The following is a 15,582-nucleotide window of genomic DNA, read 5'->3' on the forward strand; positions in this document are numbered from 1 at the left end:
GCAGATGCTCCATGGTGCGTATATACTGTACACCCCGCGTGTGCTTTGTTAGAGCAGCACACGAGATGTGGTATTCGGTTTGAAATCTACAGCTTTTGATGCAATATTAAATGAAGTGAGGTGTTTCAGGAATGTAAGACATTTCAGGGGGCATTTCACATGATGCAGACGGAGGAAGACAGAAGAGGGGGAGAAAAAAAAAGAGAAGGAGAGGGAAGAGAGGAGTCGAGGACATGTCTAGGAGGCAGCTCAGCTGAATCTCCCGAAACAGCTACGACCTTTTTCTCTCCATCACTGCGTTTGCCGCCGGCGCTGCTACCCAGCCAAGTACCAAAAATCTCTGGATTATTGGTCTAAATATAGCAGCAGTCACACACACACACACACACACACACACACACAAACACGCACAGAGAGACTCACACAACATGACTCAAACATGTGATCTGGCAGAAATCCATAGAATAGATCTGCACAATCACAGGATGCACAAGGACAGTTTGAAGACACAAAGTGTGAAAAACACAAGAATGATGCAACAAACATGTTTCTCTCTTTTTCTTTCTCTCTGTTTTTTTTTTTTTTTTTTAGGTTTTTCAACAGAGGCGCCACAGTGGATACACACAGATGTCGTCTGAAGATAAATCTTGAGATGAAAACCTGCTGTTATGTATTTCAGGACTGTCAGTAATGATACAGCACCCTACAGGAAGCCACACACATACACACAAACGCACACACACACACACACACACACACTGCTCTCAGAGAAGAGAAAGTCAGTGAGCCAGGTCTTTTCATCAGTTCCACTGCACTGCCTCGCGTTGGGCCAATCTCACCACATCATTAATATGGTGGTGGATGCTATTGTCATTACATCTACAAAACAAAAGCACAGTTTAACATGACAGCCTCATGGACCGAATATGAAACACAGAGCCATTAAATATGTTTGGGGGTGGCCGGTGAGTGATAGTCAGAGAGAAACAAATGAGAATAAAGTTTTCTTTTTCTTCTACTCATGTCATGTACTTGAAGTAGAGTAGGAGGATCTCTGCATATGCAGTAGGTGTAATCTATACGTATGCGGGTAAGCTGGATAAAAAGCCTCCGGATGCTTTATGGAAAGGATCCATTTGAATACTGAATGGGAGACTTGGTGCCTGCATGTGTCTGTAATTACAGTGTTTTTTGTGCAAAGTGTACATGTGATTGCGAGAGCCAGTGCATCATCATGTCGGTACCTATGCAAATTAAATCTCAGCATGCGAGTGTCGGCGTGAGTGTTTACAAAGGCCTTGCACATCCACACACGCACACAGTCAGGTGTGAGGACTGGAGGGAGCAAGAGCCCAGATTCTGGGAGTGTGGCCTCGCCGAGCAAATATTACTCTCTCCCTATTTCTGTCTCTCTTCCTCTCTCCCTCTCTGTCTTTCTCATCCAGTGTCTGTCTCTCTCTCTCTGTATTCTGTCTTTCCCACTGTGCCAAACACAGAGGGCCTCTTTGTTATTCAGAGTAGGAAATGCAACTGGAGCCAAATCTGCCCTGGTTTTCTGTTTGATACCGTCCCCTCCTTTGTTCTCCCATCACCATGTGCTCTGGCCTCAGACGGCATCGTCAGCTCCACGCATGGGAACAAGTGAAGCTTTTTTGGACAAGATGGATCTCGTGATGTCTGACTTCAAGTGTAGCTCGGGGTGACATTTAAGTTAACGATAAGATAAAGGTCAAATAGATGTTTTCCACACAACGCTGGTTGTGAAAAGGAAGGGGGGCGGGGTGGGGTGGGGGGATGTCGAAGGTGGCGGATGTGATTTAACGCCGGATAGAGGAGAATAGATTACTGACAAATGCAGTGAGGTAGCAGATAATTTACCTTCAGAATGAATCCCACTGAGCAGAAAGGCAGTTCATTATTAAAGGGCCAGTGTTTCATCCATGAAGACGATATGCGATTTGAAAAAAAAAAAATAGTAGCTTTACACCTCCTGTCTCTTTGAAGCTCAGGTAACAACAGGTTGGTGTCAGCCAATCAGAAGAGAGGAGGCTCTGATCATCTTTTTGAGACCTTGAGCCTTTCAGCAATGTTTATCTGTGACATCACAAAGTTACAGATGTCCTGACGGCTCTTTCTGAAAACAGGCTGTGTACATTATTCTAAGTAACCTGAGCTCTTTGATACTTGGACATAATTATTATAGAACATAAACCTGCTTTATTATAAAACATTTAAGACATATACAATCTCATTTTCTACAAGATGGGACCTTTAATATGATCTACATTAGTATGTGCAGTTCCATCCTGACTTATAAAATGACTGACACTGGAGCAGGTCCAGGCTTTGATGCTCTGGGAACATCACAGATTACATTTCAAATAAATCTAATTCAGACTGTGAAGAACCAAATATATATATTTATATATTATAATATAAAACATGGCAAGTTTTTATGTAAAAACAAACAAACTTGTAGTTTCTGTTATTAGACACGTACAGGGTGACTGAGTGTGGCCACGCTGAATCCTAATCATCAGGTGTGACTATCAGTCTAACTATAGTTGTATCTTTCAACCCTGCACCCTGAGTGTGTGTGTGAATACGTGTGTGTGTGTGTGTGTGTGTGTGTGTGTGTGTGTGTGTGTGTGTCTGCTTCGATCCTGCCCCGAACCCCCGGGAGAGCGAGAGACAGAAGGGTCGACATGCTGAATACTAATAATATTCGCCAACATCGCTCCTCATTCAGATGACTAGCAGTTACGAGCTCCACATCAAACGCTCGTTTCATCCGTGGAATAAGTGGGAATAAAGGATTTAATAAATACGGGGAAACAGAATTTAGACTTTGCACAAACTCTCTCTTCTTTACTCGTTGTTGAATTCGCGTCACGCCTCGCAACACAGTCATCACTCCCCCCTCCCTCTCATCCCACCACCACCACCACCACCACCCACCCTCTGAGATACATCTGCATATATTGTGTGTTTGTGCATGAGCTTCACAGATCGGAGCTCTTATTATCCTGGAAAAACACGCTTAAATGAAAACGATTGTGCGATCAGAACATGCTGTTGAACAGACTCTATAAATGTTACTAACAGAGAGATTTGAAGGTTTTTTTTTTTAAATAATCTGGCTCAGATGTCTGCGGTCTGTCTTACTTAGAGATCAGCTGTGATATTGGTGCTGAGTACTGAACTATTACTGGTGATTGCATTAGACACTTATATTTTTACTCTCGCAGCAGGCGCAGAAGGGTCTGACTAAAAACCAGAAACTTCTCTGTAGTTTTTTTGTGTTTGTTTTTGTAACATGTAGAGGAATAAAGAAACGAATCACAGCACACATCAGCAGCAGCAGTGATGTGTGATGTGTTCGTCTCAGATCCAGAAAGTGAATCAATCTGTTTCTCCTCCTCATCAGCGTTCGGACACTTTTGTCTAAAACAAACTCTCGGCGTTTGCAGCGTTGGCGCCCACCGTGTCGGCTTCACCTGTGAGACTCGGGGGCCAGCTGGTTGTTGAGTGTGTTAAAAGCAAAGATAAGGAGAGAGGACGGCAATCTATCACCTCGCGCTGACAGCCTCGCACGTCCTCCCGTCTCTGGGGTCGCTCGCTCTGCCGCGCTCTCCTGCAGCTGCTGCTCCTCTCCTCATCCTCACTTCTCCTCCTCCTCCTCCTCTTCTCATCTCTCCCTCCATCCATCCCCACACTTTGTTTTCTCTCTCTTTCATCGTCCGTCTCCCCATCGCCTCTTGCGTCCCCTCGTCTGACCCCTCTCGTCCACTCCTGCCTACTCGGTGTGTCAGCTGCATTGATGGCTCTCGGCCTCCTCCCACCTGCCCCGCGATGCTGCTGTGTCACTTCATTAGAGGTGTGAAAGGATGACCTTGCAGTCTGCCTCTCTTTTTCTCTTAGTGTCTCTCTTTTACTCACTCCTCCAGCTGCTCCTCTTTCCCTCATCGCTCTTCCTCCCATCCTCTGCCTCAGTCAGCCGGCGAGTGCCCTTCATCTTTCACTCTCTCCTCTCCCTCTCTCTCTCATTTGTGCCTTGTCTTCTCCGTGTCTCTCTATTTCTTTCCTTCTCCCTGCCCTCATTGTTCTCCTTCATTATCAAACGCTGTCACAGCGTCCCCCTGCTGTGCCACCCAGGTTATTTATAGCTAACAGAGGGTGGCGGTGCGGGTGATGTTCAGAGGTGGGCCATCTCAGGCCTTGCTGGAGCGCACACACACACAAGCACATATTCTAACTGCTGGTAAAACAAAACGTATGTTCTTCACTCATTCTAAATCAGCAAGATCAAGTCAGTCTGTCATTGTCACCAGTAAATGGTCAACAAATTGAACTTGTATCTACTTCTTGATTGATGACCACTTGTCTTTTAAGGCACATATTCAGTATACTGTAAAGAAGCTGAAGCTTTTACTTGGATTTTATTTTAGAAATACAGTAAGTCTTGCTTTTCCTTTAGGGTGAAACAGATACTGGTGGAGTCAACCTTTCTTCCGATTATTGATTACGGTGATGTGTTATATATGAATGCCTCCACATGCTGGATAGTGTGTATCATAGAGCTCCACAGTTTGTCATAAACCTCAGAGCACCAACTCATCATTGTGTCTTATACAATAAAGTAAACTGACCATCTTTATATGTGCGCCGGCTCGGCCATTGGTATGTGCTGATTTACAAGGCTATATTCTTGAGATGATTACATCTTATTTATCATCCCTTTTAATCTTGAATAATAGGGCGTATACAGTCTCTGCTCTCAGGATTTTTGTCATTTTACTGTTCCTAAGGTGAGAACAGCAATGGGGAAGAAAGCTTTTAGATTTTCTGCTCCGAGTACATGGAACATCTTGCAGTCAGAGCTCAAACTCCAAAGTCTGGTATCTCTGAATGTATTCAAGACAAGTCAATGATAAATTCCATTACATCCAGGCTTCAGGAGTGCAAATGTTTTATTTGAGTGCAAATGTTTTGACTAATCTTGTAAATTCTTGTTATTTGTATTCTATTTGTTTGTTTCTTTGTCTATAATGTGACTGTGTTGAAACTTTATGTGCTGCCATTCTTGGCCAGGTCTCTCTTGCAAAAGAGATCTTGGATCTCAATGGGACAAACCTGGTTAAATAAAGGTTATAACATATTCACACACTTTTCCTGACATTTCAACACACACACAAACACACACATGCCATATCCTCTCCCACATGAGCTTTTTTTTCGTGTGTGCGTCCTTCCAGCGCCTACCTGTCTCTCTGACATGACGTAGAGGTAGTTGCGGTCGAGGGAGAAGGCCATGTCTCTCAGGACGGGGCTGCCGTCCTTGATGACCGATATGGTCTCGTACTGGACGCCGCCGTGGGGAGGCCCGTCCACACGGATCTGAGAGAAGAAAAAAACACACAGAAACGGGTCAGAGATTTACTATTTATATCAGTGTGACAGCGGGAAGAGAAAAACACACGCAGAATGATTGACAGGAATGACAGACAGGGGTCAAATAATATTTAGCAAAACCATCTATCTATCATCTTCTCCGTTTGGCTTCTACGAGATTGGCGGTGGAGGGAGATGCTCTGTGTTCGAATAGTGAAAACAGCAGAAGGATGATTACTGGCTTTCTCTTTAATTGCCCCGAGAATGTGCGGCACTCATCGTGTTATTATACGACATGAGGTAAATGTCAGGCCCCTCTGCGATGCCATGAAAGATGAGGTTACAACAACTGCTAAGAGTTATTTTCCTGATATTATTAGACCTTTGTGAAACCTTAGCTCTGTTTTCCTTTGCTCTCTCTTGCTGATGAATGATGTATTACCACTGAGCAGCTTTTGAACTCCAGGCCAAGACCACCTTCCTACAAAAACAGTGGGGGAAAAGTCATTGTAATGACTTATACGAGGTACGTGACCCCCTCTGACCCGACCGGGCCGCCGCTTTCTTCTTTATTCATCAGTTGCTGATATAACCAGGACAGTAAATCTTGGGGTTTTCCCAAAGCCGCGGCGGCGTGAGAGATGCCTCCGTGATGTCACATGTCACTAGACCCTCCTCCACGCGTGAAAGCTGATGGCTCTATCATCTGTCCATCCCCTCCACCCAAACATTCATCTATCTATTCACATGGTGACAGCATCAAAGAGCAGCCAGACTCTCTATAAAACATCACAGAGGGGAAAGTCAAGGTCATATGTCTGTCAAAAGAAGATGTAGTGGGCGCGTGGGAGGGGATGTAGGCAAATTGTGCACACACAAGCACACACAAGCACACACAGGCCTTTTGTGCATGCATACATGTGTGTGTATGTGTGTGTGTGTGTGTGAATGTGTGTCAAACTGCTGGATTGTCAAGTAAGAGAAATGTGATGCAAGTTCACACAAAGCCCCTCGAGCTTTGCCTTCAAAGCTGGAAGGGTTAGCCGAGTACACGACAGCAGGCGGCAACAGTGAAGAGGCAGAGCTCAGAGTGGCTGAGCCTCTTCCACGCCTGACCTACGTTTGACCTTGGTTGGCTAATCCAAACTCAGAGAGAAAGAAAGAAAGAAAGAAAGCAAAAAAAAAGAGAAAGAGAGAGAGCGGACATATGTGAAAACCATATGTAGGATGAGGAGGAAGGCAGGAAGTGGAAGCGGTGCCAGTCTTCATCTGGTTACTGACACTGCAGCGTGGAGGGAGACCTCCGCAAAATATGCTCATCCATAAAGCATGTTGGTGCGTGGCCAGACCAGCCCCCCCCCCCACCCCAGGAGCAGTCTGTCATGCTGTGATATGTGTCCTAGCAGGCTGCCACTGGGGATCACCAGATAACCCAAACCACCCCCCCCACTGCACGCCTGCAGTTCATCTGAGTCAGATTGTTATCACGCAGACTCCCGCCGCTGCTCCGGGGCCGCCAAATTCACATGAAACACACACATAACATAGAGGTGTACAGCCAGTGCACTATTTGTATTCGGATTCGGGCTTCTAAAAAAAAATTAGGATTCGGATTTGTATTCAGGCAGAAACCGGAAGTGGGCACACTGACTTCAGCCAAGCTAGTGCTACGCCGAGCTAGCCGGCTAACTTCTGCTTGAGCTCTCGGCTAACTAGAATGGGAATAAAACAATTTAAAGCAGAAGTAAGTGGAATATTTGTGTTAATATAAGTCTTAAATAGTTATATCTTCAGACAGCAATCACTTATAGGAGTGTTTGGTCCGAAACACGGGTCTGTCAGTCACTCTGCTCAGCTGTAAGCCGAGGAGAAAACTTTCCTTGTATCCTACAACCTTTATCCAATGAGGAGAGAGAACGGCATAAAGGGGCGGTCCTCTCTGTGTGTGCAGCCAAGGGATGTGCGTGAATGTGGTGACGTAGGGACGAGGGCGGGGACTGCTAACTCCATCGGCTGACAAGAAGTTAGCCAAAACCACCGGAACGCTTACTTTTGCATTAATCGTGCGGCTCTTCTAGACATTCCAAACGTAATCGGACTGAATGGATCAAATTCTGGTTGTGAAACGAGTCGTTTCGCGTGGGTTGTGCCACTCAAAAAAAATTATCCAGTAAGTTTTATAGCAGCTTCTTTTCCCATTATTGTCTATGAGAAAAATGCTAAGTTGTTGAACGGTGACCCTGGAAGTATCGGTGAGCACTTCCTGTCTACTGTAATGCAATGCATGCAGGGAGTGGTGTCTTAAAAGTGTGTCCACAACAAAACATCTACTCTGCAGGCAGGTGTGTAACATTTAGTCACACACACAAACAGACACACACTGCCTCTGTTCCTGTGTTTACACTTCTATCTCACGTACAGAAAACTGAATCAACATCCAACGGCTCCAGAATCAACTTCTTGCTTTTCACATGAGGAAGATGCTTTTCTAGAGAAGCTGCAAATCTGGCAACGTGTGTTACATTCTCACACACACACACACACACACACATTCAGACTCAAACACACCCACATCATTATAAGGAAGCGAAGAAATGTGCATGTGTGTGTGAGGTGGGTGGGTGGTGTTGACACTAGTGGAGATCTTCGCAGGGTGAATGAGACCGAGGAAGAAAAAAATGAAAAGTCTGAGTGAGTTAAAGGAGAAATCTGTGGGTTTTTTTTATTTTTTACCAGAGCAAAAATAATTCTGTCAAAAACTCCATCCCTTCATCAAACTCCCCCGCAGTATCTCACCACCTCTCTGGTCCAAAACATCCATTTCCTCAGCATCGTTTTACTTCATCCTTTACCCCGGCTCTCCATCTCTCCCTCTCTCCGGTCCTTGAACACATCACCTCTCTGCCCCATTTGACACCTGCATTATTTATCAGGCTGAATGAGAGAGGCTGCTAACAGGTTGGATTCATACCACCCCCAAAGCCCCCTTCTGACAATATTACTGCCCCTTTATTTTACAAGGACCCATCCACCTCTGGAGCCCAGGAGAGCTGCAGCCCACACACACACACCTCCCTCCCCCCCTCCCTCCCTCCCTCCCTATTTCAACACCACTGCCATTAGCTAACCTCCCTCCATCAGCAGCGCCGAGGAGCTGCAACTGAGAAAAGTGAGGAAAGGGGGGGGTGTATGATATATATATAAAGGTGAAGATGGGTGTGAGTGGTGAAAAACACTCCACATGGACCCCGGGGGGCTCTGTGGACTCTGTAGTTAAATATTTTGTGAAAAAAAAAGAAGGAGAAGAAAACAGCCGTGTTGAACATTAGTGTTGAAAGGCGAAGTTTCAATTCACAGACTTAATATCGTCGACGAGCTGGAGGGGAAGAAGCCCACCTGTTACTGTTAGCAGCAGCCGCCTCACACTCCTAATATTCACATGTGACATCCTCCGTGTGCAAACAAATCAAAACAAGACACACAGACGCCCGGAGAAGTAACGGCAACGAAAAAATAAAATAAAAAACGCCCCCCGGCGTCTCTGAGTGGGAGGATTTCTTATAATCAGCTCGCTATGAATCCTGGAGCACACGCCGCGCTGCCATATTTAGTTTCGTTTTCTTTTTTTCTTTTTCTCAAATCCAAACCACTTTCACCACTTTTTAAATAACTTCAGACCATATTTTCCTGCGTGCAGCTCTGCAGCGCAGCGTGGATGTAGAAATATTTTTCGAATGTTGTGACAAAGTGGGAGCGACCGCATGTGTGCATTACATAATTACCCACGTTAAATCAAATCAGACACATATTGTTTGTAGAGACTCTTATTGAATCTTGAGTTTAGCTAATTTAAAAAAGTTAAATGTGTCTTTTTTTCCCTCATTTTTCAAACTCACTCTTCAGAAATTAAGGAGGTGGCACCAGATTGACATTTTGGCATTGCCTGTTGAGAGAAACATGGTTCCACCTTAAGTGATAATAGACTGGAGGACTTATTTAAGGAGGAAATGAGCTGAGGAGATGATGTCTGTGCAGCTGTGTGTATGTGACGGTGCCTTTAGTTGCATTTGAGTTGTTTATTTAACACTCAAGTCCAATTTGAAATCTAGGCAATTGTATTTTAATGTTGTAAAGATACAGGTTTACTAGTTATAATTAAAAACTCAGAATGTCCAAAAGTGAGTTGGTTTTCGTGCTAACTTCAAGCAGATGTTACATCTTTACTCTAAAGTTGCCAGAATAAACACTATTATTATGATAATGTCTATTTCAGTATAGTTTATGTAGTCTATTTCAGTTCATACATCTGCTTTTGGCGGTGAAGATACACTCTCAAATGTAAAGAATAATAATATTTCACTTCGCACTAGAGAGGGCAAAGTTCCCAGGCTGCCTCATCCAGCAAAAACAAATGAATCACAAAAGGCACTTGTGTTTTAAATGTTGAGGTTTACGTCACAGCGGCCAGTCAAGCATGAGCGGGTGGGAGGAGGTTGTGATGGTGGCGGTGGGTGGGTGGTGGCGTGGCGGTGGCGGGGGGGCTTGGCCAGCAGGGAAGCCATGGCAGCAGCATCAGAGGCCTCCCCTTGTGGCTACAAGGGCCCGTGCCAGCGGGGTGCTTTTGATCAGACCATGTAAGCACCCTGGAAAAAAACGTTTGAAGATTGACCAAACTCCAATTCAAATTGCCCTTCTCCCTTCTTTCTCTTTCCTCTCTTTTCCTCTCTCACTCGGTCTCACTGGTTTTGAACACTGTGCCAGACGCTGGATCCCCAACCGTGTAAGTCTGTGTGAAGCAATTTGCTGAGTGAAAAGTGCTGAATAAATCCAGGGTAAAAGTGCATCAAATGTGTGTTTTGCTCTACATTGTGGATGCTGCTGCTCAGAGATACAGGAAATAAGAGACCAGGGCCAAACATGAGCCTGAGCGTCTCTCTATAGGCACCAAAATGACCAAATTGTAAAAAATAAAAAAAATAAAAAATCCTCCACTTGTATAAAAATAAAACACCACCATTCAAATTGAATTTTAAAAGGTAGAAAAAAAACAAATAAAAACATGTTTTACAAGGAGAACATTGAGAAGGATGATGATTTGCTGATTTCCTGATTTGCTCTGTGAGTGTTTGTTCAACATTAGCCACTCAATTTCTAAAGAATGTTTCTCCTCTAATGGCCACAGCTGCTAACTATTACCTGAGAGCTGCTTTTTTTCAGAACTATTTTCAAACCTTTTGCCTTGGGAGGTTTTTTTTTTCTTTATTTTCTTTTTTTCTGTGTTTCTAAGAACTGCAAATTTGCACAGGTGGCTGCCAACACCAATACAGATCCACGAGGCTGTGCATTATTTTATTTTACCACCACCATGTTTCCCTTTTTTTCAGCTGGCACAGCCCTGACTCTGCAGCCCACGCACGGGAACCTTTTACCAAAGCCGCAGCGTGTAGCACAAGCCGCGCTAACACAAGCCGCGCTAACACCTTGAACCGGGACAGGATTAAGTCAAATTGTAGGGCTTCCACCTACACCTTGTGCAAGAATAGCATAATGGAAGGTTGATTTTAGGGAGATTGTGTTGCATTGTGGTTAAAAGTCACGGAGAGGAGGACGGAGAGGGAGAGAGGGAGGGGATAATGGAGTGGCGAGTGAAAGTTGAAGTCTCTGAGTAACCTATCTTGCAGCTATCTCCTGCATCTGTGCTAATCCAGTCCAACAGTCCTGGGTGTTGAAGTGATAGGCAGAGCCTTTATCTGCCTGATCCCACGCACTGGATTAGATTCGACGGCAGCACGCCATCGCCATCGCCACCACACTCCTTCCTGCTCTGTCTCAATACACTGACCCTTTCGGCGGCTCTGCTGAGGAAAAATGGGCGGTTGGTGGTCGTGCTGATTGAAAAAGACACAGGTCAGAGGGATCTGACAATGACCATGATAAGCCTTATCCAATCAAATCCAATACATCTGATGGGGCCAATCTCGGCTTCACCTAATGGGCGTCAATTTGATGCTGGAGGCCGGTTGGTACCTTGGGCCAGATGACAGGTGACAGATTGATGACAGCGTTTTAAGAGCCAGTGAAGCTTGTCAGGAGGCAGCCGTGATGTGAAAGGCTTTTTGTGATGGAGGTGGGAGGGGGGGTTGATGTCACCACACTGGGTTTTTGCATTGCAGGTCTAGCTTTTACAAAAAAGAAAGAGAAAAAAAAAGTATGTCCAAGTCTGGAAATGTATGGAAAATGGAAACTAATATATTTATCTTACTTATCTGGGTTTGGTCTTATCTGAAGTTATTTGGGTTCATTATTTCTATTGTACCTAGCTACAATCTCCTGGAAATTATTTGGTTACATAATGGCATATACTATACATTCAGAATAATGAAAACAAATGATTAATTACATGCTTTTTTTATATAATGCACACATCTATTTACTCAAATATCACAAATTATTAGAATTTTTTTTACCGAGAAGTCTGGAAATTAGGGTTGGGAAAAAGTATGGAATTTGGAAATTTCAAATGTGTAGGAACCCTGTCCACATATACTACAGTGTATGTCGCTCGTCCTTTTGTCGTTTGCTTTTGGCAAAACCAAAACCAGGATGTTCAAACACTCGACACTGCGGCGGCTGCGACACCTTCTGGTAATGAGCCTCTGTGCATGTCATGTGTGTGTATACGATAGCCGTGGTGGTGTGAGGGTGACTACATCGTGTGACATCATGTCAGAGTGACGGGAGGGTGGTGGCACTGAGGTGTGAGGTGTGCTGACAGATCCACTCCCCCCCCTCCCCACTTCCCTCCTCTCTGGAGATGGATGTATATGACTCTTCCTCTGGGATGAAGAGTCATTTCCCTCTGGGGCCGCATCAGGGTGAGTGGACTGGTTGGTATGAGTCACTCTAGGTGGTGGGGGTGGAGGGGATTCATCACCAACACAGTAGAAGTCCGACACACTAATCCATCCTTGTTTCTTTGCATGTAATAAGTGAACAGAGGCACGGATGATGTTGAAGTTGTGCAATTGATCTATTTTCTGCTGTTGTTGATGATCTTATGGTCTTATTTATTTGTGTGTGAACATGTGAGAGCGTAGGAGATGAAATGTTGCTGCTGCTGCGGGTTTCTTATTCGTGTGTATGTGTGTGCATGTAAGGTACAGTATGTTTGGAGGCTGTCCAGAGGTTATCTCATTGTGCTATTTTTCTCCCCAAACTGCATAATGAAAATAAAGTGATTTGATTTGATTTTGTTTTCTATCGAAAGGCCCTGTCACAGAGCTGTGTTCCTGTTTGAAGAAGATAAAACTGAACTCTGTACAGCCTGACACTTATTCTGCAATCATAAGATTATTATTTACTAAAATGTTTTCCAGAGTGCATTCCCATTTTTGTGGCACAAGCTGAGCAGAGCAGTTTGATGTCAGGTATAAACCACCAGGTCAGGAATGAGTAAGAAAGATGAGCGTGGTAAATAAGATATTAATATGTTACATTTGTCTGGACAGAGAGGGTTTTGTAAGGTTGCTTTGTGCTGGATGTATTTGAAGGTTGATGTAACCTGGAAAGAGACCTTTTGTTTCCAAACGCCGTTTTAAAATGAGAACACCTGAGGTACAGAGACCTGAACGCACCGTACTCGCTGCTTCAGAGCTGACGGAGGAACATGCATGATCATTTTCTCTCTCTCTCTCTCTTTTCCACACACACACACACACACATGCACACATACACACACACAGGCACATAGATACCAATCAACTGGCTGTATTCGACAGCTGGAGGAACACTGTGTACCGACCAGGCTCTGTATCTCTATCATCCGGATTTCTCTCCTGAAAACCCTGTTTGAAATGTAGCAGATTGCTGTTTTATTTCTTTACTTCAGGTGGAATGGGCGCCAGCTACTGTGTACGTATGGTATGTCTCTCTCTCTCTCTCTCTCTCTCTCTCTCTCTCTCTCTTTCTCTGCCTCTTTCTCTCTCTCTCTCTCTCTCTCTCTCAGTGCACTGGGAGAAAACATGGAGCCTCTCTCCGCCTCGATAACGCATCTAATCCATCACCAGTGTCAGGCTGAAGAATTCTGGTGTCAGTAGCGAGCGGCATGTAGAAATGTGCTGTGTATACGTGTGTGTTAGTGTGTGTGTGTGTGTGTGTGTGTGTGTGTGTGTGTGTGACGTCTCCCTTTTTTTGTTCCTGCTCCTGTTGTACAATATAAGCTCCCATAAGGCGCGTGTTAGCCCGCCTGCCTATACGCGCTGTGTGTCACTTCCCATCGGACAAACCGCTGGAGGCTGGAGAGGAGAGGTCTCTGTGAGGTGATGGAGGGGGAGGAACATGAGGGGAGACAGAGGAGGAGAAGAAAAAAGGGAAGAGGAGGAGGTGAGGGGTTACAAAAAAAAAAGTTTGGAGGGAAAGGTGAGTGAGGAAAAAAAAAAGAAAGTGAAAGAGGATACAGACGCAGGAGAGGAGGGAGGGAGGGGGGAAAATGAGAGAAACAGACCCCTCACACGTGTAATTCTCTCCCTAACCTGCTCTGATGGTGGCACTACAGTATATCTGCTAGAATGACCTGAGCTTTAGTCAATACACGCAGCAATTACTTCATATTTTTTTGGCCAAGCACCATAAAGCCTATTGATCCTCCTCCTCCTCCTCCTCCTCCTCCTCCTCCTCCTCCTCCTCCTCCTCCTCCTCCTCCTCCTCCTCCTCCTCATACGAAGCAGTTAACCCTCCCTCATCCGTTTGGACAGCAGAGACTCACCGCAGCCCTGAACGCATCACGTCCGAGTCGACAACCGTTCAAATAATACAATAAGTTTCTTTATTAACATCGATTGTCGGCGAATATGGAAAACCGAACATCCCATTAAAGTGTTTCTAACGACAGCTGTGTATGTGTAATGGCTCCGTCCGAGACTCATTCAGCTCCGTAATACCGCCGTCTCTCCCGGTCACATAACTCACAACCCTAAACATGATTATATCAGCACTTTTCACCCCCCCCCACCTCTGTTTGCCCTCCGAGTCCAAATAGAAACCAGAGCCCAGCGGCATGCATTAAGGGGGTCTGCGGCGGGGATGAGATCAGGCCTTGACTCTAATCAGCCCAAACACACATATTAGGCACCGCGGCACAATGCGAGGCCTATATTTAGCCCCGGCATTAAAACACTGAACCGCGGCCAGCGCGCCGGCGATGGACGCAGGCCAAGGAGGTTCAGAGAGAGCAGAAACCGAGGGATGTGGTGGCGGTGGTGGTGGGGAGGGATTTTCTACTTTAGCCCTCAAGAATGAAGGGAGAGGAGGGAGAAGAGGGGAAGAGGAGGGGGGGTCACCAGAGCGGAGAAGCCACTGTTTGTACTCCAGCACCGAGAGGAATGGTTTGTGTACAGAGACTAAATAGCTGACACCATAGTAATTTCCTTTATTAGCTGACCTGACTGAAGACAGAGACAGCCCATAATAACACGCTGTAGCTCAGAGCTTAGTCTCTTCTCCTTCAGAGTCCAGTATAGTAGAGAGACGTCTGGATCTGTTTCTGTTCGGGTCTTTTCCACCTCAACTACAAGCGGTGAATGTGAAACCAAATGTCAACACTGTTTTCAGCTTCTTGTCTTTGCTGAGCAGATGCAGCTAAGTTCTGCTTTTTAATACAAAACTGTTTTTGTTGTCGAATGTTCTGGGGTTCCCAAACTTTTCCCGTGCCAAGGCCCCAGAAATAACATCAGCTTCTGGTCGGGGAACTCCCCTGCAAACCATCAGACAATACTACGAAATGTGCAAAGGAGGGAAACCAAGAAATCCCATGAGCCTCCGTAGTGTAGCTCTGAGCAGCTCGCGACTCTGCTCTGCCGTTCTAAAAATAGCTTGCACCGACAATTAAAGGTAACGAACCCACTGCTAAGACTATAGGGATTATGGTAATGGGCCAATTTGCTAAAATGTTGCACTATCCCTTTAACAAGATCCACAGTCACAGAGCTGTGTTCCAGTTTGAAGAAGATAAAACTGAACTCTGAACAACCTGACACTTATTCTGCCAACATAAGATTATTATTTACTTGTACATTCCTATTTTTGTGGCAGAGCAGTTTGATGTCAAGTACAAACCACCAGGTCAGGAACGAATTAGAAAGACGAGCGTGGTAAATACGATTTTAATATGTTACATTTGTCCGGGTTTTGTAA

At 45.1% G+C, this 15,582-nt stretch overlaps 1 protein-coding gene across 1 annotated transcript in view; it reads right to left on the reverse strand.

Moving 5' to 3' along the window:
- Positions 1 to 15,582, reverse strand: part of plxna2 (plexin A2) — a gene marked incomplete at both ends in the record, with an annotated part of 185,588 nt that overhangs the window by 120,808 nt on the left and 49,198 nt on the right. Inside the window, one exon of the mRNA XM_083976069.1 lies at positions 5,263 to 5,397. Within this exon, the coding sequence (XP_083832195.1) occupies positions 5,263 to 5,397 (135 nt within the window). The remainder of the gene's footprint in view (positions 1 to 5,262; positions 5,398 to 15,582) is intronic.

This window comes from Trachurus trachurus (assembly GCF_905171665.1).
Source record: "Trachurus trachurus genome assembly, chromosome: 7".
Taxonomy (NCBI): domain Eukaryota; kingdom Metazoa; phylum Chordata; class Actinopteri; order Carangiformes; family Carangidae; genus Trachurus; species Trachurus trachurus.